The sequence below is a fragment of the Pipistrellus hanaki genome (assembly GCF_964339955.1).
Source record: "Pipistrellus hanaki genome assembly, chromosome: 2".
Classification (NCBI taxonomy): domain Eukaryota; kingdom Metazoa; phylum Chordata; class Mammalia; order Chiroptera; family Vespertilionidae; genus Pipistrellus; species Pipistrellus hanaki.
In genome coordinates, this window is record NC_140504.1 from 185,641,965 (window position 1) to 185,667,492 (window position 25,528).

The following is a 25,528-nucleotide window of genomic DNA, read 5'->3' on the forward strand; positions in this document are numbered from 1 at the left end:
AACGTTTGTGGGATTACAAATAGTTTTGCATGGCTAAAACAGGATGGGGTGAGGAGGTTGTAAGAGGTTGGACAGCAAACTAGGAGCTTTGATTCTAAGATCTATAATAAGCCACCCGAAGTTTTAAGTAAGGATTCGATTTTAGGCTTTAACTCTGCTGCTGTCTGGAACACGGATGGGAGGGTGAACAGACCAGTTATGAGGTTGTGATCCAAGCAAAAACAGGTGGCCTAGAGGAGGGATGGGCTCTGTTTTAATAAAGTTTTATTTGAAAAACAAGTCTCACCAATTTGTGTGTATGTTTAAGAATATGTTTTTTATTTTAGAGAGGAAGGGAGAGAAACATTGATTGGCTGCCTCCTGCATGTTTCCTACTGGGAGTTGAGCCTACAACCTGGGCGTGTGCCCTGACCTGGGATCCAACCAGGGACCTCTTGGTGCTTGGGATGACGCTCAACCAACTGAGCACACCAGTCAGGGCTTGCTGACTTATGTGTTGTCTGTGATGGCTTTTAAGTTGTAACTGCAAAAGTGAGTAGTTACAGCCCACAGCCTAAATGTTTATAATCTTGCCTTTTTTTAAAAAAAAATATATATTTTATTGATTTTTCACAGAGAGGAAGAGAGAGGGATAGAGAGTTAGAAACGTCGATGAGAGAATCATCGACCAGCTGCCTCTTGCACACCCCCTACCGGAGGTGTGCCCGCAACCAAGGTACATGCCCTTGACCGGAATCAAACCCGGGACCTTTCAGTCTGCAGGCTGACGCTCTATCCACTGAGCCAAACTGGTGCCGGCTATAATCTTGTCTTTTACAGAAAAGGGGTCTTTAGTGGAACAGGCCAGTTACCTTTTAACAGAAATGGCTATTGTCTACCAGTATCTTGCCCTTTGGTTGTGAGAATACAGGTACAAGGATATCAATAATCTGTTACATCAACAGGAAGTTTCCTCTGGCTAGCTCTTGACCACACTTTTGTAGCTAATTGGGATTTACACTGTTATAGCAATATTGTTCATTTTTTAAGATTTTATATATATTGATTTTAGAGAGGAAGGGAGAGATAGCAACATCAATGATGAGAGGGAATAATTGATCTGCTGCTTCCTGCACGCCCCCTACTGGGGACCAAGCTCTCAACCTGGACATGTGCCTTTGACTGGAATCGATCCTGGGACCCTTTAGTCCTTAGGCGGACACACTATCCACTGAGCCAAACAGGCTAGGGTGCAACATTGTTTTAAGCAAACTTGGTAATTTGAACATTTAGACTTGAAAAAAAAGACACAATTATATAAAAGGAATATACGTAGTAGGATTCCTTAAAATTACCCCTCAACCCAAATGAACAACAACTAGGGGAAAGAGTCTGAGTGACACTGTTAAAATTAAATGAAAAAAACTAGGAGTATTCAATCATGTTGAATGTGAATACAAAAAAACATACATCTAGAAAAAGAACTAAACCAAACAATAATTGCTGTCATGATTATGCTGTTATAGGTCATATCTTTTCCTTTATCCTTTTTATTCCTTTTTTTTTTTTTTTAAATATATTTTATTGATTTTGTACAGAGAGGAAGGGAGAGAGATAGTTAGAAACATCGATGAGAGAGTCATCGATCAGCTGCCTCTTGCACACCCCCTACTGGGGATATGCCCGCAACCAAGGTACATGCCCTTGACCGGAATCGAACCCGGGACCCTTCAGCCGATGCTCTATCCATTGAGCCAAACCGGTCTCGGCTCCTTTTTATTCTTAATCCTCACCCTAGGATGTGTTTATTGATTTGAGAGAGAGATCGATCTGTTGCTTCCCATATGTGCCCCAAAACGGGACTGAACCTGCAATCTTTTTGGTACACTAGCTGATACTCCAACCAACTGAGCCACCCCATCTTTTCTCTTAATTTTCCATAACTTAATGTTTTTATGTGGGTACATTTAAAAAATAAAGATTTCCTTAAATAATATTTTAGAGTAATTTACCACAGAAATTCAGGGGTAATTTCTCAAAAAGCCACCTCTACATTAATTAAATTCAGCTGTTCCGTTACCAATTGTTTGGTAGGTGGACTGGGAATTGATGGCCCTCACTTTTAGAGAGGGAGCCTGGGTCTCACAGGAGTGAAGTGATCTTCCACTGGCCCAGGAGCTGCTGCTAAGGTGGGCCATTTAGGGAAGCTTTCCTTGATTAGAGCGGCGCTCTACTACTGGCAATGAAATGAGAACATAGATAAACGAGTCAGTACAATGCTTTAGCATACAGTATGTGTTAGTAAATTTAGCTGGTATTACTGATACAAGCACACCTCATTTTATTGAGCCTCACAGATACTTCATTTTTACAATTGAGGGCAAGACCATGAGTAAAAAATTAAGACTTGCTTTATTGTGATCTGGAAGCAAACCTGAAAATACCTCGAGGTATGCTTACACATACTCCCCCCTACCTTGTGGGAACCTGTGCCCTTGATTAGCTCTGCCCAGCACCATTTGGCCAAAAGACTGGAGAGATAACAAGTGTCTGGGCATCCTCCACCAACTCCCCCATACTCCCGAGCTGTGCTTCCCGTGTTTCTGACACTTGAGGCGTTAGGGCCACATCCTGATGGTGCCCTGAAGGCAATTCTGGATAGTGTGGGTCATGGGATGGTCCCCCTCTATCCCGTAACACACACACTCCTAACCCCATTCCTGACTCTAATACCAACCCAGACACTACTTCTCCAGATCCAGCTCCTACACAGACTTTGCAGGTCAACATCTAATATACAAATTCATCTCCTTCATTTCTGTAATCACTGGGCCCATGACTTTTTAGGCATATATTTGTGCCTCTTCTGTGTAGGCAGAGAGTTGAAGTTATTCTTTTGTGTCCCAACTCCCCAGATACACACCTTAAGCAAGTAGCCTGAAGCAGGTGCTTAACCATTAGTTCTTAGAGGAAGGAAGCTGGGACTAATAAACACTACTTGGTTTTCCATTGCAGAAGGGGGTCTCAGCGACATTGCCAGGCAAGAATCTCTACTGCAATTTGGGTGCTAAAGGCCCCACAGACCCAGAGGAAAGACTGAAGTAGCCTAGTAAAGGAGAGGCCAGATTTGCCCAGAAAGAGGAGGCTGGGCCTCAGTGAAACTAGAAATAGACGGCTAAGTGGCCAAGTCTTAGGGCTAGTAAAGAAAAGCAGAGTTCAATGCAGTCACAACACAGTACTCAGTGTCCCACGCGGGGATCTGCCAGAGTTGTAGGCAACACCTCAGAGCACAGACCTGGCTAGTGTGGTGATGTGGTTCAGCCAGGGCCTTTGGCCCGTTCTGGAAACAACTGCTAGAGTCTGATGAAATCTGAGCCTCTTAGCAGAGGGATCAAACATATAAGATTATGAATTTATGAGCAGATTGGGAACCTGACTGTTGTGGTCAAAGGTTTGTGTGCAATCAGGAAGGCACAATGACCAGGATCCATGAGTAAGCATTTACAAAAGGAAAAACAAACCGACCAAAAAAACCCAGGAGACTGGGCACAGAGCAGCACCATCCTTCCATACTCTGAGCCTCCAGTCTCCTGGCCCTTCCAGTGCACTCACCTCAAAGGACGCCCGGGGACATGGCTTCAGGGGCAGATTGGTCCCGATTCTTCTCACCATACTGCGAGCGGCCCCATGCGGTTTATTTTGCCAGATTGGGATGGTCTAGAGCAGAGGAACAGTCACAACCTCAGAGATGAGTTCAAGCATTGTCCCCGTCCTCTCCCCTCTGCCCTTTATCAGGGAGCCTGCACTCCTCAATCCCAGGAAGGGGCACCCTGTGGGCAGAAGTTAAGTCTCAACTCTAAGTGAGGGCAGTTTTCCCAGTTGTTAGCCTTCACCTTGGCAAGCCACCTAAGGATACCTGCTGCTACCAAGGCACAGTCCACATTGGAAGGGTCCAGTAAGGCCTGAGGAATCAGCTGGGTGTAGGAATCTTCCAGGCTTCCCTCCTTTCCCTCCGTACAGAAAGGCAGAAGAAACACATGGGCCCTTTAACTGCCCCAGGTCCTAGTTGGTCCTGCCTGGGGGAGTGGGTGGGAGGGTGGCCTCCTTCCAGTTCCAGGCCTCCAGGGGAAAGGAATCGCCTGGGGAGTCTCTACAACAGGCCCTGTGCTCACCTTCCCACCACACCACAGCCCGGGGATGCCCCTTACCGCATTGGCTTCCATTCCCGACATCTCAACCGGCTCCTGCACTTGAAGGACAAGGCAGCTCGGGGAGGCGTGATTCCTTCATATCAGGCCATCTTACAGGTGTGATTCCTTCATATCAGGCCTTCCTGTGAAACAACCCTCAGTGGGGACTTGGCACCACATAAGCCCCACAAAACCTGCAGAGCAATGACCAACACCAAGGTTTCTCTTTCATTTCACAGGAGAAAACCAGCTTGAGAAACTAATGGCTCACCCACTAATGGCTCTTTCAAATCCAGACCTTAAACTTTAAGGTTCTGCTTCAGAGTTGTCACATGAGCTTGGACAACCTGGAAGCCCTCCTGGGCCCTTAGTTTCCTGAGGCAAAACTTCTAAAGATGAAATAGAACCAACCCTTTGGTAGTTAAAAGGCTCATGGGAAAGGCAAAGTGTAGTTACCACCCAGCCCCGCACTCTGTGTTGTAGATGAGATGCAAAGCCCAGTATGTGTCACCCACCCAGCACTGTGGGGCCCGCGCAGGGAGAGAGGTAAAACAGACAAGAGAATGAACAGCATGCTCTAGCCCTGTGGTTGGCAAACTACGGCTCACAAGCCACATGCGGCTCTTTGGCCCCTTGAATGTGGCTCTTCCACAAAATACCATGGCCTGGGCGAGTCTATTTTGAAGAAGCGGCGTCAGAAGAAGTTTAATTTAAAAAATTTAGCTCTCAAAAGAAATTTCAATCATTGTACTGTTGATATTTGGCTCTGTTGACTAATGGGTTTGCCGACCACTGTACTAGGCTACAGGGAAAAGAGCCAAATTCTTTATCCTGGCTCAACCATCTAAAGCTTTGCAGCCACATGCAAGTCATTTAACCTTTGAATGTCTTAACCTTTCCAAATGTTGGTTTCTCCACCAGTGAAAAGAGGACAAGAACAGGTGCTACGCCAGGCTACCTTAAGGATCCGTCAGTGAACTAGGGAATTTAAAGGGCTTAATGAACTGTTAAAATGTGACAGATGGGCAGGGTCACTCCTGCCTGGATTCTTCACAGCTGCCCTTGTGTGGTGAGCAGATGCTCTCATTCATGAGCTCTCATTCCCTTGTTCTTCAAACACTAACAATGGCCACCTTGTGTTGGACACTGTAGGGGCTTCGGAGGAGTAAGACAGCCACTCTCCCAAGGAACTCACAATCTAGAAGAGACAGCACCTGAATACATAATTCTGGCCACGGCTGAATACCAATCACTGTGAGAACGGCACACGAGGCAGGTGCCAGGTGAATTCAGTCCTGACCTCAAGGTCCCATGGTGAGCTTGGAGGGGGAAGGAAGGTGAGAAAACAGCAACAGTAGCACAGGTCCCGGGCAGGAGGGTGAGATCTGAGAGGAGCACAGTATGATCAGGGGTAAAGATTAACGGGGTCAAGTCAGGAGGGCTGGAATGCCCAGGTGAGAAGTGACTGGGGGGCCTGGGGAAGGCTCTGAACTGGATGGACTGGACCACCAACGCAGCTCTTTCTGGAAACCTCCCTCATCGAGTCTCTCTTTCACCCCGAAAGAGGAGTTATCACTCACTTTATGGAGAAAGAAAGCTGGAAAGAAGGAATTATCATTCCCACGGGGAAAGGAAGCCAGAGACCTGCCTTCCCTTCACACTGTGAGGCTGAAAGAGGGCCCCTGGTGAGAACCCCCAAATCTCCCAAACACTTTAATTAGGGCGACGGGGAGCGATCCTAAGGGGGCGGGGGGGGGGGGGGGGGGGGGAGAAACCTCCACTTTCGGCAACGAAGGAACTTGTCTAAGGTCACTCTGCCAGCAGAAAGCACCTCAAGTCTGGTCCCAACCCTGCTGCCCTGCATGGGCTCAACTTCCAGACGCGGCTCAAGCCTTTTGTCAAAGTCCCCTGTGTGCCAGGCTGTGTGCCAGGCTGCGCGGAACATGCCTGACAGTGCCACACCGCATGCTTTCCTGTTCCTCTCCGAACGTAACCTCCAAAGACTCATTGGGCCTGAGTCTCACACAGCAGCCAGAGATGTTTCTGGAACACACTGCTAGTCATATTGTTCCTGTACTTAAAATCCCTACAGATTTAGATTCCTGGAGGCCCTCCCAACCTCAGTAACGGAACTCGCCACAGCCTACAATCTGGCCTGGCACAAACCCCGCCACACACCCGGCCTCTGCTCGCCCTCCAGCCACCCTGGCCTCCTTCCAGCCCTGACACCACCCTGAGGCCGTGCCCACACTCTCCCCTCCCCAAAGCTCGTTCTTCACGGTTCTTCCGAGCTCAGCCCCAGCATCACTTCCCCTTTACTGTCCACCCCCGGCACCCCGTGTCCCCTCCGTAACTAACTGTACTGTGCCGCCGGTCCCACGGCAGGGACGTCCCTGGGCACAGCACAGAGCCCGGGCCCCAAACATGTGTCCGTTAAGAAATGAATGAACGAGAGCACCGGCAGCCTCACACCCTCCCCACCATCTCTGACCCCGTCCCCTGGCCCCGGGCTGGTTCTTACCGCCTCTGCGCCCCACAGCCTCTCTCAGGCCGCTGCCATGTCCACACACGGTCTCCCGAGGGGGCCGGCAGGGCAGGGCCCGGGCTCATCACTCCTGGTCCCCGGCGCCCCGCGGGCCCGCGGCGCTGAGCGGAACTCTGCTGCGCGGACAGCGGCGCCGGGGGCCGCGGGGGACCTTGCCCGGCCACGCCTCCCCTCCCCCGCAGCAGCCCGACCCGGCGGGGCCAAGGTCGGCCAAGTCCTCGCGGCCGGCCCGGCGGTCCCGGACCCATCCGCAGGGGCCAGGCCCCGAGGGCGAGGAGGCAGCGGCGGCCCGGCCCGCAAGGCCCGCGGCCGAGACGAGAAGCCTCCGGGGTAGCTCGCCCACCGAAGCCGGTGACGCGTCCGGGCCGTTACCCCTCGGGGACTCAGTTTCCCCTCCTGCCCAACGAGGCCGACAATACCGGCTCCCGCGAGAACTGGCGCGGGAACAACAGCTGCGAAGCCCGCCCGGCGCCCACACTAGGCCGCGCTACCTCCTCCCGGGCGGCACTCGGACCCTGTCTCTCACCTGAGACTCCGGCTCCCGGACTCCCTCACCTCACAGGCCCTCCTACTACGGCCCGCTGCCCGGCCTCCACGGCCCTCACTTCCGCTGCCCGCCTCCGGAAGCGGTCTCCGCACATGCGCACAGAGCCGCTCCCGCCTCCAAAGCGGCCGCAGGAGGCGGGGCTAGCGCGGCGCCTGGTGGGCGGGGCGGAAGGCGGGCGCACGTGCGGGCCCTAGGAGAGGCCACGCCCCCTGGAGGCCACGCCCCTTGTCAGAGCTCGGGGACGTCAGAGGCCTGATTGGTCGCAAACCCTTCAGGTCTCCGTCCTGTTGGCTCTCAGTGACGGTCCGACCTTTGGAATCCGAGGCCTGTCGCTCGCTGCTGGGCCCCAAGAATGGTGGTGTCTACTGTCCCCTCCGTCAGCAAGCGGGGAACCCTGGCGTCCCAGGCCCTGTGGCTGCAGTTTGCCTCGCACATCGCCCTGGTCCCCTTCACAGTTCATACTTCCCAGCCAAGACAGCCTTCTCCCCAGCAAGAACGGGCTTCTCCGACTCCTGCCCTTCAGCGCTTTGTAGCTTCCGCCTATTTTAGCCTTTATGCATTTCACACACACACTCTCTCTCTCTTATTTTCAGTGACTTTGTTGACCAGATGGGTAGGGTAGATCCCAGAGGCATTGGGAGAGAACCACCCACATTCCCACATTCCTTCCAAGCCCACTCACCAGGATTCTGATCTCCATGGCATCCAGGCCTGGGTCACATGCCCTCCTAGGACCTCAACACGTGACTGTGCCTGACACTCAGGTTGCAGGGTTTTTTTTGTTTGTTTGTTTGTTTTGGTCTCAAATCCTTCAAGTTCCAGCTGCCAGGCACAGCCAGTCACACATGGCCTTGGGTAAGGAGTCCATACTTGCTTTAATGTTCTGCTGTTGCCCTCTTGAAATTTATTTTTTAAAAACAAGCATTTTCATTTCGCACTGGATCCTGCAAATTATGTGAGGTGGTCTTGCCCAGAGACCTCAGAGGCTGTCCTTGAGCCCTAACGTATTTCCAATGATGTTGACTTCTAGGTCCAGCCCTTTTTCCAGGACGGCGAGCTGTTGCTTAGTCACTCATTTCACTCCCCAGGGCAATGGCAGACCTTGCTAATCCATCCTAGCTGTCTCTCCTGGACGTGGTAGATGCTGTCTTGGTGCCCTACCCAGGCCCCCTTTACTCTGCCAGGGAAGCCATTCTCCAGCTGCTGTGTCGGCTACTCACAGCTGCCCCTTTCCTGGAAAACCGCCCTTGCAGGAGGGAGAACGGAGGCCCCAACTCTGGTGTGGTTTATGCTCCAGAGCCTTCCCCTGTCAGCAGGCCAAGGCCAGGCTTTGATTCTATCCCTGCCCAGCGTTCTCCCTTTCCCCTTCTGTTTCACTCTTTTTATAGTTTTTTTTTTCCAAGTGCACTCCCTCAAAAAATAAAAAAATTACCTAATGCCTGTCTTGAGCTGTGCTTATAAAACAATGGGTTTAACTTTATAAACACAGCATCAGGTTCTAAATATAGCGAATGACACCAGGAGGGCATCACAAAGTTATTTTCAGAAAGTCACTCCGGCCCTCCCGTGACGGGTAAGATAGACCCCAAAGGCATTCCAGCAATGTCCCCTGACCCACCTGGCGAGCCAAACCCCAGAGTCATATCAAGGACAAAACCGTGTTAACATCCCACTCAAAGGACAGGCATTCACACCGCCCTCGTATCTTCAGGTTTATTACAGGACGAGTTGGGGACGGGGAGGGAAGTGGCAGAGGTCTGACAAGAGGGAGCCGGGGGCCCTCCCCGCCACTAGCTTGGCGGCACATGGAGGTCAGGCAGAAGCACCTGATGAGGATGCTGAAAGCCAGAACAGTCAGCTCCTCAGGCCACCCGTGCTTGGAAGCACCGGGAAAGGTCTCGGCCGCCCCTCCCTGTGAAGGGCGTGGAAGCATGCCTCCCAGAGGACAGGAACCTGGCTGAGCTCGCTAGCTCACGCCTCGTTTGGTTAGAGATCGGGAGGGAACGAGAGGGTGGTTTGAAAGGCTTTCCTTTTCACCTCAGTGAAACCAGGCGGGGGCGTGGTAAGGGTGCAAAACACCCGCCATCAAGACTCAGGTCGCATCTCAACTCTACACTGAGGGACGCTGGGCAAGCCAGCTTGTTTTCCTGAGACTCGGTTTCTTCATCTGCAAAATGGGAACAATTAACATCCACCTGCCAGGCTTGTTGTGAGGGTTAAATGAGAAAAGATACAGAATCTTAACCAGGGGCCTCCGCTGAGAAGGCTGGGGCTGTGTCTGGGGAAGCGTCTGCTGCCTTCCTCCTCCAGGGTTAAGGGTGGGAGCAGGCTGGGCTGCAGGCCTTAGTGAAAGGCCGGGGCCTCATGGGCTGAGGGAGAACGAGGGCGCACTGGCCCTCTGAGGGCTGTTTGTTTAAAAAACTAGAAGAGAAGGGAGAGGGACTGCTGCTTCCCAGGGTGCCGCTGCAGAGACATCAAGCTGGGTCCATCTGGGATTTCAGACGCAGCCATCATGGGCAGCTGCTGGAGGAAGCCTTTGTCCCTTCCTTCTCCTTAGCCCGGGCTATAAAAATACCTACAAACGGTGAGAAAGTTCACGTAAAAACACTCTCCTGCGTGCATAAAAAAGAGACTGGCGTGGTCAGCGGCTTGGGATGCGAACTGAGGCCCCAAGCGTGGCGAAGGAGTGTCAGCACGCTGCAGGGCGCACAGGCTGCTCCGGGCGGCTGCTCCTTGGCTGGACTGCACTCCCTGGCACTGAGGTCTCAGGGCCACTCCGGGCTCTGGTCCCAGCAGTGCTCCTCACCCTGTGCTGAGGTGGGCGGGCTGGGCGGGGGTGGTGCCGTGGGTCTGGGCCTCGGGGACCCCCTTCCTAAGGGCAGTAGATCTTCCCAGGCAGCTGGCCTCCAGGAAGTCCCAGACAGGCTTGGGGTCCTCTCATTAAGTCGAATAGACTAGACTGGTCTGGGGAGCCAAGGTCTGGGGTACTGTGTGGTTTCTGCTTCTGAAGGAGGGTTCTCTCAGAGCCTCCAGACAGCGGCCTCTTCGAGCCTGACCCCCTGGCGGCCGGGCACAGAGGGCGGCCAGGGCTGTGCCAGGAAGAAGGCTCCGGACAAAACAGGGGCACCTCTCTGGCACTCCACCCACCCCACGCCCTGCCTCACAGGCGTCCTGGGAGTGGTGGGGTGGGAACGTGCAGGAGCCTCGTCGCTGGAGGCCTCTGCCCAGCTCCCGCCCCCTCCACGCCCCCCGGCCGGGCGGCCTCTAGGGCTGCAGGAGGGGCAGGCCGCGCCGCAGGCCCTCCCTCAGGAACTGCATGTAGGTGGCCGTGGACGGGTCCTCGAAGGTGGACGCGAAGCTGAAGGCGCTGCTCTCCACGTCCTCGGGCTTCAAAGACGTGATGTCCAAGAAGTAGTTGGCGTTGATGTGGTGGACCTTGGGGAAAGGCTGGGTGAGGTGCCGAGCCCCGGGCTCAGAGCCCCCTGCTCGGCCGCTCGTGGGAGCAGTGGCCACTCTCAGGCCTCGGCGGCCCTCATTGAGGCAGGCGGCCGCAGGCAGAACCCTTGTCGGAACCCGGCCCGGGGCTGGCTGCCTCCGTCCTGCCTCTGCTCACACAGGCCCCGACCTCAGAGCTCACCCTCCTCATCCACTAGCAGAAAACCTAGTGCCCTTCACTCACCTTTCCCTCGCCCCACCCCTTCTCTGCCCCGTGACCCCTGCACTCCGCTCCCCTCTGTCAGGAAGAGCAGGAGGTGCTGAGGCCCAGGCAGACCTCAGTTCAAAGCCAGCTGCACTGCTTCCCTTTTTTTTTTTTAATTCTCACCCAAGGATATGTGAGGGAGAGAGAAACATCGATGTGAGAGAGACACATGGATCAGTTGCTTCATGTACATGCCCATATGCACTCCGAGCAGGGACTGAATCCAAAACCCAGGTATGTGTCCTGACCTGGAATTGAACCTGCAGCCTTTGGGTGTCGGGGACGATGCTCCAACCAATGCAGCCACCCGGCCGGGGCCCAGCACATCTCTTACTTGTGCAACTGTCTCCCGATCTCTGGGCCTCTGAGCCTCGGACTCCTTGTTTGTAACATGGGTGTTTGTAACCATCTAGCTCCCAGCTGCTGCGAGAATCCCACTACAGCACATGTGTCAAACACAAGGCCCGCGGGCCAAATCCAGCCCGCCAGGCCTTGCAATGTGGCCCGCACCGCGCTGTCATCACTGCACTCCGCTGTCAGTTTATGACATTGTCAGTTTATGACTGTTCAGTAAACCATTCCGCCCGCGATTTAGGCTGGATTTTAGATTTTGGCCCCTTCTCTGATTGAGTTCGACACCCCTACACTACAGGATGCACTTGGGTGTGTGGAAGGGGCCCTCAGGGGGAGGCAGGGTCTAGACGTTTGGCTGGGCCTGGGGTGGGATGGGGTCCCTGGTCCCCTCTACCTGTCACAGGCCTGCCTGTCCCTCCTCCTTCCACCCCAGGGCTGAAGCAGTGGTCCAGGTGAGCGCTCCCGGCCCCGGCCTTTCCACGCTGCTGCTACGCTGTGCCTGCTGCTCCCCGGCCCCTCGGTGCTCTTGGGGTCCCCCTTCCCAGAGGAGCGCCCTGACCCTGCAGGAGGCAGGCGGACTGGCACCAGGATTCCCATTTTACAGATGTGACCACTGAGCCCAGCTAGGGGGTCGTGGGGGAGGCAGGCCCGAAGCCTGTGAGCTCTGGGAGCCTGTGCCCTGGCCGGCTGCGTTCCCTGCCCACGGGGCCAGCCGGGCTGGTGTGGGGGGACCTACCACGGTGCCGTTGGGCAGGCAGATCATCATCTCCACGGGGAAGCTGTACTTCTCCAGGTGCAGGTCCGCCAGCTGCTTGAGGGACGGGTTCTCCTGGTTGCTCTGCGGGGACAGCGGGGCGCGCTCTTGAGGCCGGGCCCCCAGCATTGTCCTGGGGCTCCCAAGAGGCTGCCCCCCCTCACCTGCAGGTCCTCCAGCTCCTTCACCAGGGCCCAGGTGCTGACGAAGCTCTCGCTGAGGAGCGCGAGGACGGGCGGGCTCTCCAGGACCGTCTCCCGGAGAGTCCGCCCCGAACCTGTGCAGGGAGAGGCGAGGCCGGGAGACTGAGGCCGCCCCACGTCTCGCTGGGTTTCCGCCAGCAAATAACCTCCCGGACTACGCACCAGGTGACAGAGCAGAGTCTGTAGGTGCTGAATGAATGGCAGCGGATTCCCATCGAGAACAGCCTGCCATCTGGGCAGAGACTTAGGGTGAGCCCTACCCAGGCACCTGCAGTCCCCAGTCCACAAAACGGAGCCCCAGGCCTTTGCACAGACTGTGCTTCCACCGAAAATACTCTTCCTCCTGTCACTTGACAAAATCCTACTCATCCTTCAGTCTCATCTTAGATGTCACTCTCTGAGAGCCTCCCCTGGCACCAGCCACACCCGCCTGCCCGGGACCTGCCGGTACCCTGCACCCAGCACCCAGCCTGGGCGGGCCAGGAGGCCCAGGTGTTTGCCGATGACCGGGCGAGGACAGGCCCCTCGTTTTACTCATCTTCGTACCCACGGGGCGACACCCAGAGAACGGGCGCCCAGCAGGTCCCCAGCGAACGCCGCCCCGTCTGTCTGTTATCTGTCTGTTATCTCACCGAGTGCCTCACCGTACGGCACAGGCACTGCCACAGCCCTTCTCCTCCCTCCGGGAGGAAGCAGGTCCCCTCCTTCACTCCTGAGAAACCGGAGGCTCAGGGAGGAGTCACGGGGCCGAGGTTTCTAAGCTGAAAGTGGCTGATTGGGCTCAGCTTGTCTCCAGCAGCTCCCTCTGAGCTCAGCACCTAAGCCTCCTGAGCCCTCACCCCGCCCCCCCCCCCCCGCCCCCGCCCCATGCAGCCCCTCATGCTCCACAGGGAGGCCCAGGTCTTAGAGCCCCCTGTGCCTCACAAACTCCTCCCGTGGGGATGGCCGGCCTCTCACCTCAGCAGGACTGGTCGTCCAGCGCCCCCCACAGCAGGATCGAGTGCACCAGCTTGTTCTGGGCCTTGGCGCGGTCGAAGGCCTCGGTGAACGGCAGGTAGGTGACCTGGGGCCGAGCCGAGAGAGAAGCTACTGTGGGCAGCCAGGGTCCCACTCAGGTGCCGAGTGTGTAATGTGTGAGTGTGTGTGTGTGTGTGTGTGTGTGTGTGTGTGTGTGAGAGAGAGAGAGAGAGAGAGAGAGAGAGAGAGGGGAGTGCTGCTGAGGTGGGGACACCTCCTCCAAGTTCTAACGGCAAAGGGAGGCTCCCCAGGCACCTGGCCCTGCAGGGAGGAAGCCCAATAGCAAGCCCTACCCTAGCCCAGCGGCCTGCGCCCCTTGCTGCTCCCACAGCTCCAGCCCCCGCCCTGCCCCACAGGTCCTGCCCCTGCCCCCACCCTGCCCCACAGCTCCTGCCCCTGCCCCCACCCTGCCCCACAGCTCCTGCCCCTGCCCCCACCCTGCCCCACAGCTCCTGCCCCTGCCCCCACCCTGCCCCACAGCTCCTGCCCCCGCCCTGCCCCACAGGTCCTGCCCCTGCCCTGCCCCTGCCCCACAGATCCTGCCCCACAGCTCCAGCCCCTGCCCCACAGGTCCTGCTCCACAGACCCTGCCCCTGCCCTCACGCACGCCCAGCGCACCTTCTTGAAGGGGTACATGGCCACCTCCAGGCGCCGGGCAGCCTCCTCCCAGCTCAGCTCCTGCTGCCACCGGATCTCCTCAAAGACAAACTGCAGGGGCTCCCCTGAGGGCAGGCGGCTGTCGATCACGTTGCCGTCCTCATCCACGATCACAGAGGGTATGGAGGGGCCCGTGGCCTCCAGCTCCATCTAGGCAGAGGTCAGGGCGGGCCGGCCTCAGGGAGGGCAAGGATCCTCAAGGGCCCCGAGAGGCCCTCAGGGACACCCCGCCCATCGCAGAGGTGGGGAACGGGGCCAGGGAGGGGCCTGGCCCGGCTGCGCAGAGAGCCAGGCCAGGGTCAGCCGGGGCTCCGTCGCTGCGGGAAGCTGTCGGAGGCCAGAGGGGTGTTGGGTTCCGTGGGCAGAAACAGGTGCCAGGAGCTCCGCCCCACCCTGCACTGCCCCGAGGCTCCTGCCCGCTGGGCCCCCTCAGCCGGGGCCTCGCAGAGGAAGGAGCTGGCCTCCCTCCCCGGCAGGGCCGGGGTGCGCTCACCTGGGGGATGTAGCCGATGTCCACCTCCATGTTGCTGTTCTCACTGGCCCCGTACAGCCACTCCATGTCCACGTTCAGAGACCTGGGCCGGCGGGAGGGCGGCCGGGACAGAGCACCGTCAGCAAGGCCCACGGACCACCGGCCGGACAGGGCTGCTGAAAGCTCACAGCTGTCCCGTCTCACAGAGGAGGACCTGAGGCTTGGCGGGCTGAGCCCGGGGCTCAGAGCTGCTGGGACTCCAGCGGCCCGGCCCTCCTCGTTCACAAGGGCTTTCCCACCCGTCACTCCTGTATCGCCCTCCACCCCTCCGGGCAGAGGTCATCCCCCAGACACAGGGGAGTGAAAACCCCGCACAGGCCTCCAGCAGGTCTGGCCAGACCAGGTGCCACCTGCAGGTCTGCCACATGGGGGCGCCCGAGGACTGGCAACCAACCACTTTGGGCACAGTGAGCGGGTGCCCTGGGTGCCTTGGGCCTGGCCATTTGCCCCCCTCCTTCTTTTCATCCAGCCCAGGACCCCCACTTCCACCCTGGGGTGGAGGCAGGTGTGGTCTGGGCTGAGCCTGGGCAATGCAGGTGTTGCCTGCTGAGCGGCGGGAGGAGTAAAAGGAGCGAGAGGTGGCCACTTCTTGGGGTAACTTTCTCCATCCCCCACCCCTGCCAGCCTCCTGTCAGGAAATGAGGGAACGGGGGCCCAGAGAGGCCAGGGCCCTGCCCACAGACACGCTGGTGTCACGGCTGAAACTTAACTCTGGGCCTCCCTGCTTCCAGCCCACCCCGTGTCCCTGCACAGTCACTGAGCAGCCACTTGGGAATCAGGAAAGACCTGAAACCCGGTCTCCAGGTCTCCTGTCCCCCTTCCCTCCCCCACCAGGAGGCTGACCCATCCCAGGAGCCCCGAAACCCAGCGGTGGCAACTACGGGCAGTGAGGGCCTGCTGCCCTCAGGCCTTTGCCTGTGCTGTTCCCTCTGCCAGGCTAAACCCTCTCACTCCACCCCCAGGCCTCTGCTTAGATGCCCCCTCCTCTGAGGACCCTTCTGGGCCCCAACCAGCCGAGCCCCCGCCCAGCTGCCGGCCGCCCCCGGGTGGTATGAGCAGGCCGTGGCTCAGGGCCGGCATTAAGAGGGCGGGGCGGCTGCCGCGGCACTGGGCCCCGGGCACAGAGCTGGCGGCCAGGCCCATGCAGACCCGGGACACGCTTGTCAAGTGATGGCATGCCCCCTCCAGCCGCCTCTTCCGGTCAGCTCCGGGCCCTCCCTGGAGAGGAGGCTCCGGGGGCAAAGGGCAGAGGCCGAGGGGGCCTCGGCACCGTGGCCGGAGGCAGGTCCCACCTGTGGTTGGGCACGAAGAGCCGGAAGTCGCGGACGTGGGTGGCATCTTTGGAGAGGACGATGTGGCCGGTGAACTGGCCGGGCGAGAACCAGAAGGGGAAGTCGGGCGGCTCGCTGAGCTGGAACTCGGCGTGGATCCTGGGGGGAAGGAGCCGGCTGGGAGCAGGCCTCCCGCAGCAGCCCCAAAGCCCGGGAGCCAGGCCCTGTGCGGGGCAGCTGGGCAGGGCCCGGAGGCTGTGGGCAGGGAGAAGGCGCAGGCCCCCAGGCACCGCCCGTCCCCGGCCTGGTGCACAGGCGCCTCGGCAGCCGCGCCCGCCCCTCCTGGGCTCCGTCTGTGTGCGCGGGGGTCACGGCTCCATCACCCCCTCTGCGGGCGCCATCACCCCCTCTGCGGGCGGCATCACCCCCTCTGCGGGCGCCATCACCCCCTCTGCGGGCGGCATCACCCCCTCTGCGGGCCCCATCACCCCCTCTGCGGGCCCCATCACCCCCTCTGCGGGCGCCATCACCCCCTCTGCGGGCCCCATCACCCCCTCTGCGGGCCCCATCACCCCCTCTGCGGGCGCCATCACCCCCTCTGCGGGCGGCATCCCAGCGCCGGCCTGGGTAAGCTTCCTCCTCGGAGGCAGTCACCGTCCTGTCCACCGGAGGAAGCTGGGCTCGGAGCGCCCGGGACCCAGGTGCCGGGGGCGGAGGGGCGGAGCCAGGCGGCCTCCCTGCTGGGGCCCCGGGGCAGGGGGCGGGGGCCACGCACCGGAACACCACGGTGAGGTAGAAGTCACTGACGGCCGCGAGGCAGGCCACCGCCCCCTGCGGGGCGAAGCGGGTCTTCACGAAGGGCCGCGGGTGGAACATGCTCAGGAGCCGGTGGACGATGACCTAGGGCAGCGAGCGGGCCGTGGCTGCGGCTGCGGGCGGGGGGTCCGGGGGAGGTGGACAGCGGGGGGGGGGGGGGAGCCTGGCACAGGGTCAGGGGGAGGTAGGCAGCAGGGGGGGGGCCTGGCACAGGGTCGGGGGGAGGTGGGCAGTGGGGGTTGGGGGGGCTGGCACTGGGTCAGGGGGAGGTGGGCAGCGGGGGGCGGGCACAGGGTCAGGGGGAGGTGGGCAGGGGGGTGGGGGGGCGGGCACAGGGTCAGGGGGAGGTGGGCAGCAGGGGGAGGGCACAGGGTCGGGGGGAGGTGGGCAGCGGGGGTGGGCCTGGCACAGGGTCAGGGGGAGGTGGGCAGGGGGGTGGGGGGGCGGGCACAGGGTCAGGGGGAGGTGGGCAGCAGGGGGAGGGCACAGGGTCGGGGGGAGGTGGGCAGCGGGGGTGGGCCTGGCACAGGGTCAGGGGGAGGTGGGCAGCGGGGGTGGGGGGGCGGGCACAGGGTCAGGGGGAGGTGGGCAGCGGGGGGTGGGGGGGCCTGGCACAGGGTCGGGGGGAGGTGGACAGCGGGGGGTGGGGGGGCCTGGCACAGGTCCCGGTGCACTGGCGGGGCAGGGCCCCCTCACCTCCTTGCCCTTGGGCGGCGGCGGGTAGAAGCGGTTGTTGGACAGGTAGCCGGTGAGGACGCTCAGCTCGCTGGGGATGAGCCACCAGGGCTCGCCCAGCGCCTGGCCGCGCGGCGGCAGGAAGGCCCGGAAGTGGCGGGCGGCGAACTGTGCCCGCGGCGAGGCGGCGGCCGTCCAGTTGCGGAGGCCGGACAGGGCCAGGCGGGAGACCTGGGGGAGGCCGCAGCTCTGGGCGGGCACCGCGGCTTTGGGGTCCCGTCCGCGTGGGGGAGGCTGAGGCCAGGGGCTGGGGTTGGAGCTGAGTCTGAGGAGAGGCAGGCGCCCCCTTTTGGGGAGGAAAGGCCCCCCAGGGGTGTCCCTGCCCACCGAGCCTCAGCCAGGACACTCAGCCACCGGGAGCTGCCTCTCCCGGACACAGCGGGTCCCTCTCCCGTGCCCACCTCCATGGCGATGGCGGGGTGGGGCACAGGCTCAGAGAGAAGGGGGACCGGGAAGAGGGGCAGGGAGCTCCCCGAGGGAGGGGGGACAGGCAGGTCCTCAGGGCACACTGGCTGTGCAGGGCCCGGCATCACCCGTTGGGTCCTGCTCACAGGGTCCCGCTCCCGGGACCTGCAGGGGAGCGGCCTGCAAAAGGGGCCGCTCTGCCAGGGGGCGGACTGGGCGCTGCTCCTCACCCCCCTCCCCTGTAAGCGCAGGCCCTCACTGCTCTGCAGGGGATTCATTGCTCATTTAGCTTCACCCAACTCCAGGCTCATCCCCACCAAACCCATCTCCACCCAGCACTGTGCATGGAAGGCAAACCCGGGCTTCAAACCGCTCCCTGGACCCCCCCAGACATCCCCTAAGGGCCTCACTTCAGTCTGTCCAACCCCCCCTCTGTCTCCACCAGACCCGCTTCCTCCCTCCGGTCCGCGGGGCTAACGGCCGCCACGCTCCTGGCCACCCGCCAGAGCCTGAGTCACCCTCTGTCACTTCCCATCAGCGGCCACGCCCCGCACCTCCCACTGCACCCTCCAGGCTGTCCTCCTCCAGCGCCTGCTCTCAGGGCCTCATCGGGGTGTTCAGGTCCCAGGATGGGCTGGGCCTTGTCCACGGGGCCTCGGCCGAGCGGGCTGGTCAGCAAAGCGTTTGTCAGGCATCTTCCCCCCCCCCCCCCCGCCCCCAGGCCCTGCTGGGGCAGAACCTCAGGTCCGAGTCCATGGAGCACCAGTCAGGTGCAGGGTATCGTGCTAAGGGCCCGGGGATGGGGTGGCAGACGTGGGGGACACAGGGCCGGCCGTCAGCAAGCACAGCCTGCGGGGAACAGACCGACTTGCAGAAAGCAACGGTTCTAATGAGGCGGCTGCAGCAACAGCCTCCAGGGCACGGCTGTGTCCTCCAGCCGGTCCTTCCTGCCTGCCTCACCGGCCAACCCTCCTCCTCCTGCATCCTGCCAGGTCACTGCTCCAGGAAGCCGGCCCAGACCCCATCCGGGCTCCAGGCTCATGCTCGTCCCTCCTGCCTCCCCCACCGGCCTGTGTGCCCGGACGCAGGGATGGCATCGCACTCGCCTCCGGACCCCCAGGGCCTGGCGCCGGGGGCACAGAGGGCGGTGATGGAGGAGGACGGAAAGATGAACACAGCCCGTCCTCAGGCAGCACGCGCCCAGACGGCCCTCCTCCCTCAGCCCCACCCCAGCTCACCCCCAGGAAGCCGTCCTTGCTCTTGGTCATGGACTCGGGGAGCAGAGGCTGGAACCGGGCTTCTATGGTGAGGGTCTCCTCGCTGGGGTCGGGGGGCAGCTCCTCCTCCTCGTAGCTGGTGGTGGGCGTGGACCCTGCGAGACACGGACGGAGAGGGCCAGCCCTCAGCATCCACTCTGGCCCGTGCCTGAGGGAACCGGGCCTGGAGCTGGGGTAACAGTGAACCATCGCCCACGTAAGAACCAACACGCATCCCATTGTCGTGTCAGAGCAGCCCTGGGAGGCAGACAGCATCACTGCCAACTCCCACGTGATGGATGAGAAACGGAGGCTCAGAGAGGTGGTGTCACTTCTCCAGGGTCACACAGCGAGGCAGCGGGGGAGTCAGGGTTCAAACCCAGGCCTGCGTCACTCCCTCTTCTGGGGGAGGTGAGCTCTCAGGGCCTCCGCCTCCTCCAAGAACGAAGCAGGGAACGGATCAGGCCGTCTTCGCGGTCGAGGGAAGAGCACTGGTCTGGGAGTGAGGAGCCCGCTCCGCCCCGAGTCCCTGTGGCATCATGTCCACGTGTGTGAGGAGGGCGGGGCCGGCAGGGGCTCACCGGGATTCCTCAGATCCCTTCCTGCTCAGAGAGGGCCGGCTAAGTCTGTGACCTTTCAGGTGTAGGAGTCCTGGTGAGGGTTTACGGGGGAAAGGAGGGGACAAATGGAAGGGCAGGGTCCAGGACACAGAATAAAGCAGCGGCGGGTCCTGTCACACCTGCTCTCCCAGGGCAGGCTCCTGGCAGGGACCACGCGTGGTGCCATCTGCCATCTGCTGACAGACTGCCTGGGTGCATCAAAGCAGTTTTTTTTTTTAAAAAATATATTTTATTGATTTGTTTTTTACAGAGAGGAAGGGAGAGGGATAATTAGAACAACCATGAGAGAAAAGCATCGATCAGCTGCCTCCTGCACACCCCCTACTGGGAATGTGCTGGCAACCAAGGTCCATGCCCTTGGCCGGAATCGAATCTGGGACCCTCGAGCCCGCAGGCCAGCGCTCTATCCACTGAGCCAAATCGGTCAGGGCTGGCAGCAGTTCTTAACCGGGATCATCAGAATTCCCCAGGAAGCTTTCTGCACTTCCAGATGCCCAGGCCCATCTCAGACCTGCTGAGCAGGAACCCGAAGGGGCTGGAATCAGGGAACTGCCCTTCTCACTGGCACCCCCAGGGCTCCCGCCATGAATCCCAGTCCTAAAGAATCACTGACTTTCCTGCATTTGTAAGTCACTGCGGCCAATCTCCCCTAAAACCGGCAAATCTCCCCTAAAACCGGCCCCCTGGGGGCCTCAGAGGAAGGGACAGTAGGCATGCTTATTTTACTGTTGTCCAGATTATTATTAATAAGGCCCAGCCGAAACCGGTTTGGCTCAGTGGTAGAGCATTGGTCTGCGGACTGAAAGGTCCCAGGTTCGATTCTGGTCAAGGGCATGTACCTTGGTTGTGGGTACATCCCTGGTAGGGGGTGTGCAGGAGGCAGCTGGTCGATGTTTCTCTCTCATCGACGTTTCTATAATAGCTCTCTATCCCTCTCTCCTCCTCTCTGTAAAAAACCAATAAAATATATTTAAAAAAAATAATAAGGCCCAGCATTTTAAGGCCCTTTCGTTTTTTAATAAAAAGTTTGATTTCCTGACTTATAAGTAACAGTTGCTCATTATAGACAGCTTGTGAAACTTTTAAGGTATAAAGCAGGAAATTAAACACTCATAACTGTACCAACTAGAGAGACTGTTGGCCCTTGTCACTGCTTAGATTTGGTGTTTTGTGTTTTTGTTTTTTTTAAATTTTGTTTTCCCCAAACTTGGTCCAGTTTTGCACTCACAGTGGCCTCAAAGGTAAGGGGATTTATTTATTTATTTATTTATTTAAAATATATTTTATTGATTTTACACAGAGAGGAATTGAGAGGGACAGAGAGTTAGAAACGTCGATGAGAGAGAAACATCGACCAGCTGCCTCTTGCACACCCCCCACTGGGGATGTGCCCACAACCAAGGTACATGCCCTTGACCGGAATCGAACCCGGGACCTTTCAGTCCATAGGCCGATGCTCTATCCACTGAGCCAAACCAGTCCTGGCGAGGGGGGATTTATTTTTTAAAAATTAAAATGGCCCCCAAGCCCAGCTGGCGTGGCCATTGTCTTGCTCTCCGTCCATGAAGAAGGACGAGGAGGGGCTGTGTGGGTGCGCGGAGCAGTGTGTCTAAGTTAGAGTTTGGAGCCAGGCCTCAGGGGCTGCCTGCCTGCCTGCCTTCTGCTTTCACCACAGAACTGGCTGTCACCAAGACACTGGCCCGCGTCCGCTCTGGCCAATCAGCAGCTTCCCTCTGAGTCTGCTCCTCTGGCCCATCCCGGACCCAGAGAGCCCACCATGGGGCTTGGGTGCTTTCTCACCGGAGAGCAGCTGGCATCTCTCTGCCTTTCCCATCAACTGGCCTGCTGATCCTGGGCCACTTGGGTAACAAGTAGGTGCCCAAGGTCGTAAGCTCAAGAAATGACACCAGATGACCTGACTGGTGTAGCTCAGTGGATAGAGCATTGGCCTGCGGACTCAAGGGTCCAAGGTTCGATTCCTGTCAAGGACATGTACCTTGGTTGCGGGCACATCCCCAGTAGGGAGTGTGCAAGAGGCAGCTGATTGATGTTTCTCTCTCATCATCGATGTTTCTAACTATCCTTTTCTCTTCCTCTCTGTAAGAAATCAATAAAATATATTTTAAAAAGAAAAAAAAAGAGAAGTCACCAGAAATGGACACATTTGGGGTTGGGGTGGTGGTGAGAGAGCATGTTATAGTTCACTAGAAGCCTGGTACATGATTTGGTGCATGGGTGGGGTCCCTCAGCCTAGCCAGTGAATGGGTCACCGAGGTCTCACCCTGTCCCGATGGGGACCCATTGGTGCACTGATCACCAGGGGCAGCTCCTGTGTTGAGTGTCTGCCCCCTGGTAGTCAGTGTGCGTTATAGCAACCGGTTGTTCAGTCGTTCGGTCACTTAGTCTTCTATATTTATAGATTAGATGCTTCAGGCCTTCATCTTTATAAAACAACAACAATAACAAAAACCCAACAACCACTGGTTACAGCCAGGCAAAAATGGGTAGCAAGAATGGGACAGGCATCTGGCAGAACCTAATTGCTTATATTACTGTTGTCCAGATTATTATTAACTAGAGGCCTGGTGCACAAAATCTGTGCACAGGGCGGGGGGGGGGGCGTTGTCCCTCAGGCCCAGCCTGAACCCTCTCCAATCTGGGACCCCTCGAGGGATGTCTCCTACTGCCTGTTTAGACCAGATCGTGGTGGGATTGGGCCCAAACCAGCAGTTGGACATCCCTCTCACAATCCAGGACTGCTGGCTCCCAACTGCTCGCCTGCCTGCCTTCCTGATTGTCCCTAACTGCTTCTGCCTGCCAGCCTGATCACCCCCTAATCATTCCTATGCCAGCTTGACTGATGCCTAACTGCTCCCCTGCTAGCCTGTTTGCCCCCAACTTCCCTCCTTTGCTGGCCTGGTCACCCCTAACTGCCCTCCCCTGCAGGGTTGATCACTTCCAACTGCCCTCCCTTGTAGGCCTGGTGCCTCCCAACTACCCTTCCCTGCTGGCCATCTTGTGGTGGCAATCTTGTGTCCACATAGGGGCAGCCATCTTTGACCACATGGGGGGCAGCTTTTGTGTGTTGGAGTGATGGTCAATCTTCATATTACTCTTTTATTAGATAGGATAGAGGCCTAGTGCATGGGTGGGAGCCAGCTGGTTTGCCCTGAAGGATGTCCCGGATCAGAGTGGGGGGTTCCCTTGGGGTGTGGGGTGGCCTGGGCGAGGGGCCTGTGGTGGTTTGCAGGCCAGCCACACACACAGTCTCCCCTCCCCCCACACTCCAAGCGTAGGCCCTGGTATCTGGAATTTATTTACCTTCTACAATTGAAGCTTTGTGGCCTTGAGTGGAGGCTTAGGCCTGCCAGGGTTTGCAGAAAGCTTGGCTTTTTCTGTTGCCTGGGAAACCCAAGCTTCCCTCCTGCTCTCTGTGGCTACAGCCATCTTGGTTGGGGTTAATTTGCATACTCGCTCTGATTGGTTGGTGGGTGTGGCTTGGTGTGTAGCAGAGGTATGGTCAATTTGCATATTACTATTTTATTAGATAAGATAATAATGCCCAGTATTTTATGGCCCTTTTGTTTTTTAATAAAAAGTTTTATTTCCTGACTTATATGTAACAGGTGCTCATTATAGACAGTTTGTGGAACTTTTAAGGTATAAAGCAGAAAATTAAACACTCATAACTACAAACTGGAGAGACTGTTGGCCCCTTGTCACTAATGTTTAGTAAAATAATCAGAATAGCGTCTATGGACTATCGACTGCTTACCAGCCCCTGGCTGATACTCTGACCCTGAAACCTGTGTGTGGGGGGGAGCGGGCCTGAGGCAGGTGACCCTGCTCTGCACCTTCAGATTGGGCAGACCAGTGACCTCCCAGTGCTCCAGCCTCCCAAGCAGTAAACACGGGGATGTGACGGTGTGAGCCTCATGGGCATTGCAAAGGGTAGAGATAACTCACAGGAGGTGCTTCAAGCCACGTCTGGCCCCGAGGGAGTGGTCAGGGAATGCTAACTAGTAATTCACATGAGGAGTACAGACTGGAGTGTGAGTGTGTGTGTGTGTGTGTGTGTCAGTGTGTGTGTGTGTGTGTGTGTGTGAGTGTGTGTGTGTGAGTGTGAGTGAGTGTGTATGTGTGTGTATGTGTGTGTATGTGTGTGAGTGTGTGTGTGAGTGTGTATGTGTGTGAGTGAGTGTGTGTGTGTGTGTGAGTGTATATGTGTCTGTGTGTGAGTGTGTGTGTGTGTGAGTGTGTGTGTGTGTGTGTGTGTGTGCAGGCAGCTTGCCCTCACCAGAAAGTGTCAGGGCAGGGTGACCCGGGCTGCCAGGACCCACAGTCCCGGGGCTGAGAGCGGCGGCAGGGGAGCAGCGGAGGGCGGCGCCGGCTCCTCCTCCCTCCTCCCTCCTCCGCCCTCCCTTCTCCCTCCTCCCTCCTCCCTTCTCCCTCCTCCCTCCTCCCTCCTCCGCCCTCCGGTACCTGTCAGCTTCTCGGCGATGGGCCGGAACTCCTCGGGGCTGAGGCGCAGGTCCCGGTCAGCGTCCAGCGAGGAGAAGAGGAAGAGGCCCTCCGCGCCCAGGGCCTGCAGCGCCGCCTCCTGCGGGGAAGGCGGGCTGGACACCAGCTCCGGGGTCTCCCCACTCCTCCCGTCCTCCCCACCCCGAACCCGGCCCCCGCCCGCCCCTTCTCCCGCCCCAGCTTTACTCCCCCTCACCCCTCTGTTCCCGGGTCCCAGAGCCCCCTCCTGCCCATCCCCATCCCCATCCCCATCCTCTTCTCCCTCCCCCCTCCCTGCGGTCCCAGCGCCCCCGCCCCAGGCGCCCCGGTCCCCGCTCCTCCCTGCGGTCCCGGCCGCCCGCTGCGGCCCATCGCCCCCGGCGGCCCCGGGGACCCCTGTGCCCGGCTCCTCCAGGCCCGGCCCCCGCCCCCAGGCCCGGCCCCTCCCGCCCTCCCGCCCTCCCGCCCCAGCGCAACCCCCCCCACGCTTTGTCTCGGGGCCTCCCCCGGACCCGCCGGACCTGCCGCGCGGCCGCCTGGGCCTCGGAGTAGCGGGCCAGGGCCCGGGCGGCGGCCGCGGCGGCGGCGGCGGCGAGCAGGGCCCCGAGCAGCGCCAGGGCGCGGGGGGCGCGGCGCGGCGGGGGCGCGGGGGGCGCGGCGGGCGCGGCGGGGCCGGGCCCCGGGGCCCCGCGCTCCCCCGGCCGGGACCGGCCCATGGCGGCGGCTCCGGCGGGACGCGGCGGGCGGCGGGGGAGCGGGGCGGGGCGGCCGGGCGGGGCGGGGCGGCGGCCGGGGCGGAGGGGCCGGGACCCTCGGGGGCCGCGTGTCAGGCGCCCGCCTTCCGGCCCCGGCGCCGGCCTGCGCGTCCGGAAAGGGATCCGGAGCCCCGGGCCGGCCCGCCGTCCTCAGCCCGTCCTCCCGCCGTCTCCGCGCCTCCTCCGGAGCCCAAACCCGGCCCCATCCCACCCGCAGGCGGAGGCGGGGAGCGTTCCAGGCTGGACCTTCCTCCCTCCAGAAGGAAGGGGCTGGGGCAGGGAGGAGGGGGAACCGCACAGCCCAGAGCTTCCCGGGGAGTGGGGTCCTGGGCTCCCGGCCTCGGGTCCACCCCGCTGGCCCTGCCCGTCCAGCCGCAGCCCTCTCCACTATTACCCACTGGCTTCTAAAATGTCAGCTGGAAAGATGGCAGAGTTCAATGCGTACTCCCTCCTGGTGCAGCTGGAAGGCCACCTCTGCAGTGGGCCAGGGATGGAGAGCACGGGTCCATGGCTCACACAGGCAGGTGCAGGCCGGGCACCGCACCTGTCAGGCCCAGCCTTGCCCGCGGCAGGAGGCGGCAGGAACCCCTCTGTGGGTTGAGGCCAGGAGGCAAACCTTACCTGGCGGGGCTGGGCTGTCTCTGGCCGCCCCCTTCCCCGCTGGGCCTGCGTGGCACTGGCGTGGTTTTTCC

General features: G+C 59.4%; 2 protein-coding genes across 24 annotated transcripts in view; both read right to left on the minus strand.

Annotated features, from left to right (window-relative positions):
• The window catches only part of MTFR1L (mitochondrial fission regulator 1 like), a 36,529-nt gene that overhangs the window by 4,933 nt on the left and 6,068 nt on the right, over positions 1-25,528 (minus strand). The window contains exons 1-5 of one of the 23 annotated variants that reach the window (XM_084875113.1): positions 7,241-7,319; positions 5,365-5,554; positions 4,441-4,558; positions 4,188-4,312; positions 3,592-3,696 (exon numbers count right to left, since the gene is read on the minus strand). In XM_084875113.1, the coding sequence (XP_084731239.1) occupies positions 3,592-3,696; positions 4,188-4,211 (129 nt within the window). In that variant the 5' untranslated portion in view covers positions 4,212-4,312; positions 4,441-4,558; positions 5,365-5,554; positions 7,241-7,319. The other 22 variants (XM_084875115.1, XM_084875114.1, XM_084875099.1 and 19 more) reach the window with 22 other exon arrangements.
• SELENON (selenoprotein N) lies at positions 8,961-24,812 on the minus strand. The gene is made up of 12 exons (XM_084874975.1): positions 24,603-24,812; positions 24,064-24,181; positions 18,944-19,077; positions 17,262-17,471; positions 16,525-16,649; positions 15,771-15,908; positions 14,440-14,521; positions 13,908-14,096; positions 13,230-13,335; positions 12,234-12,346; positions 12,052-12,153; positions 8,961-10,696 (listed from the first exon to the last, which is right to left on the minus strand). Exons 1-12 carry the CDS (start codon positions 24,795-24,797, stop codon positions 10,526-10,528), a joined length of 1,683 nt encoding a protein of 560 aa, XP_084731101.1. The 5' UTR covers positions 24,798-24,812; the 3' UTR covers positions 8,961-10,525.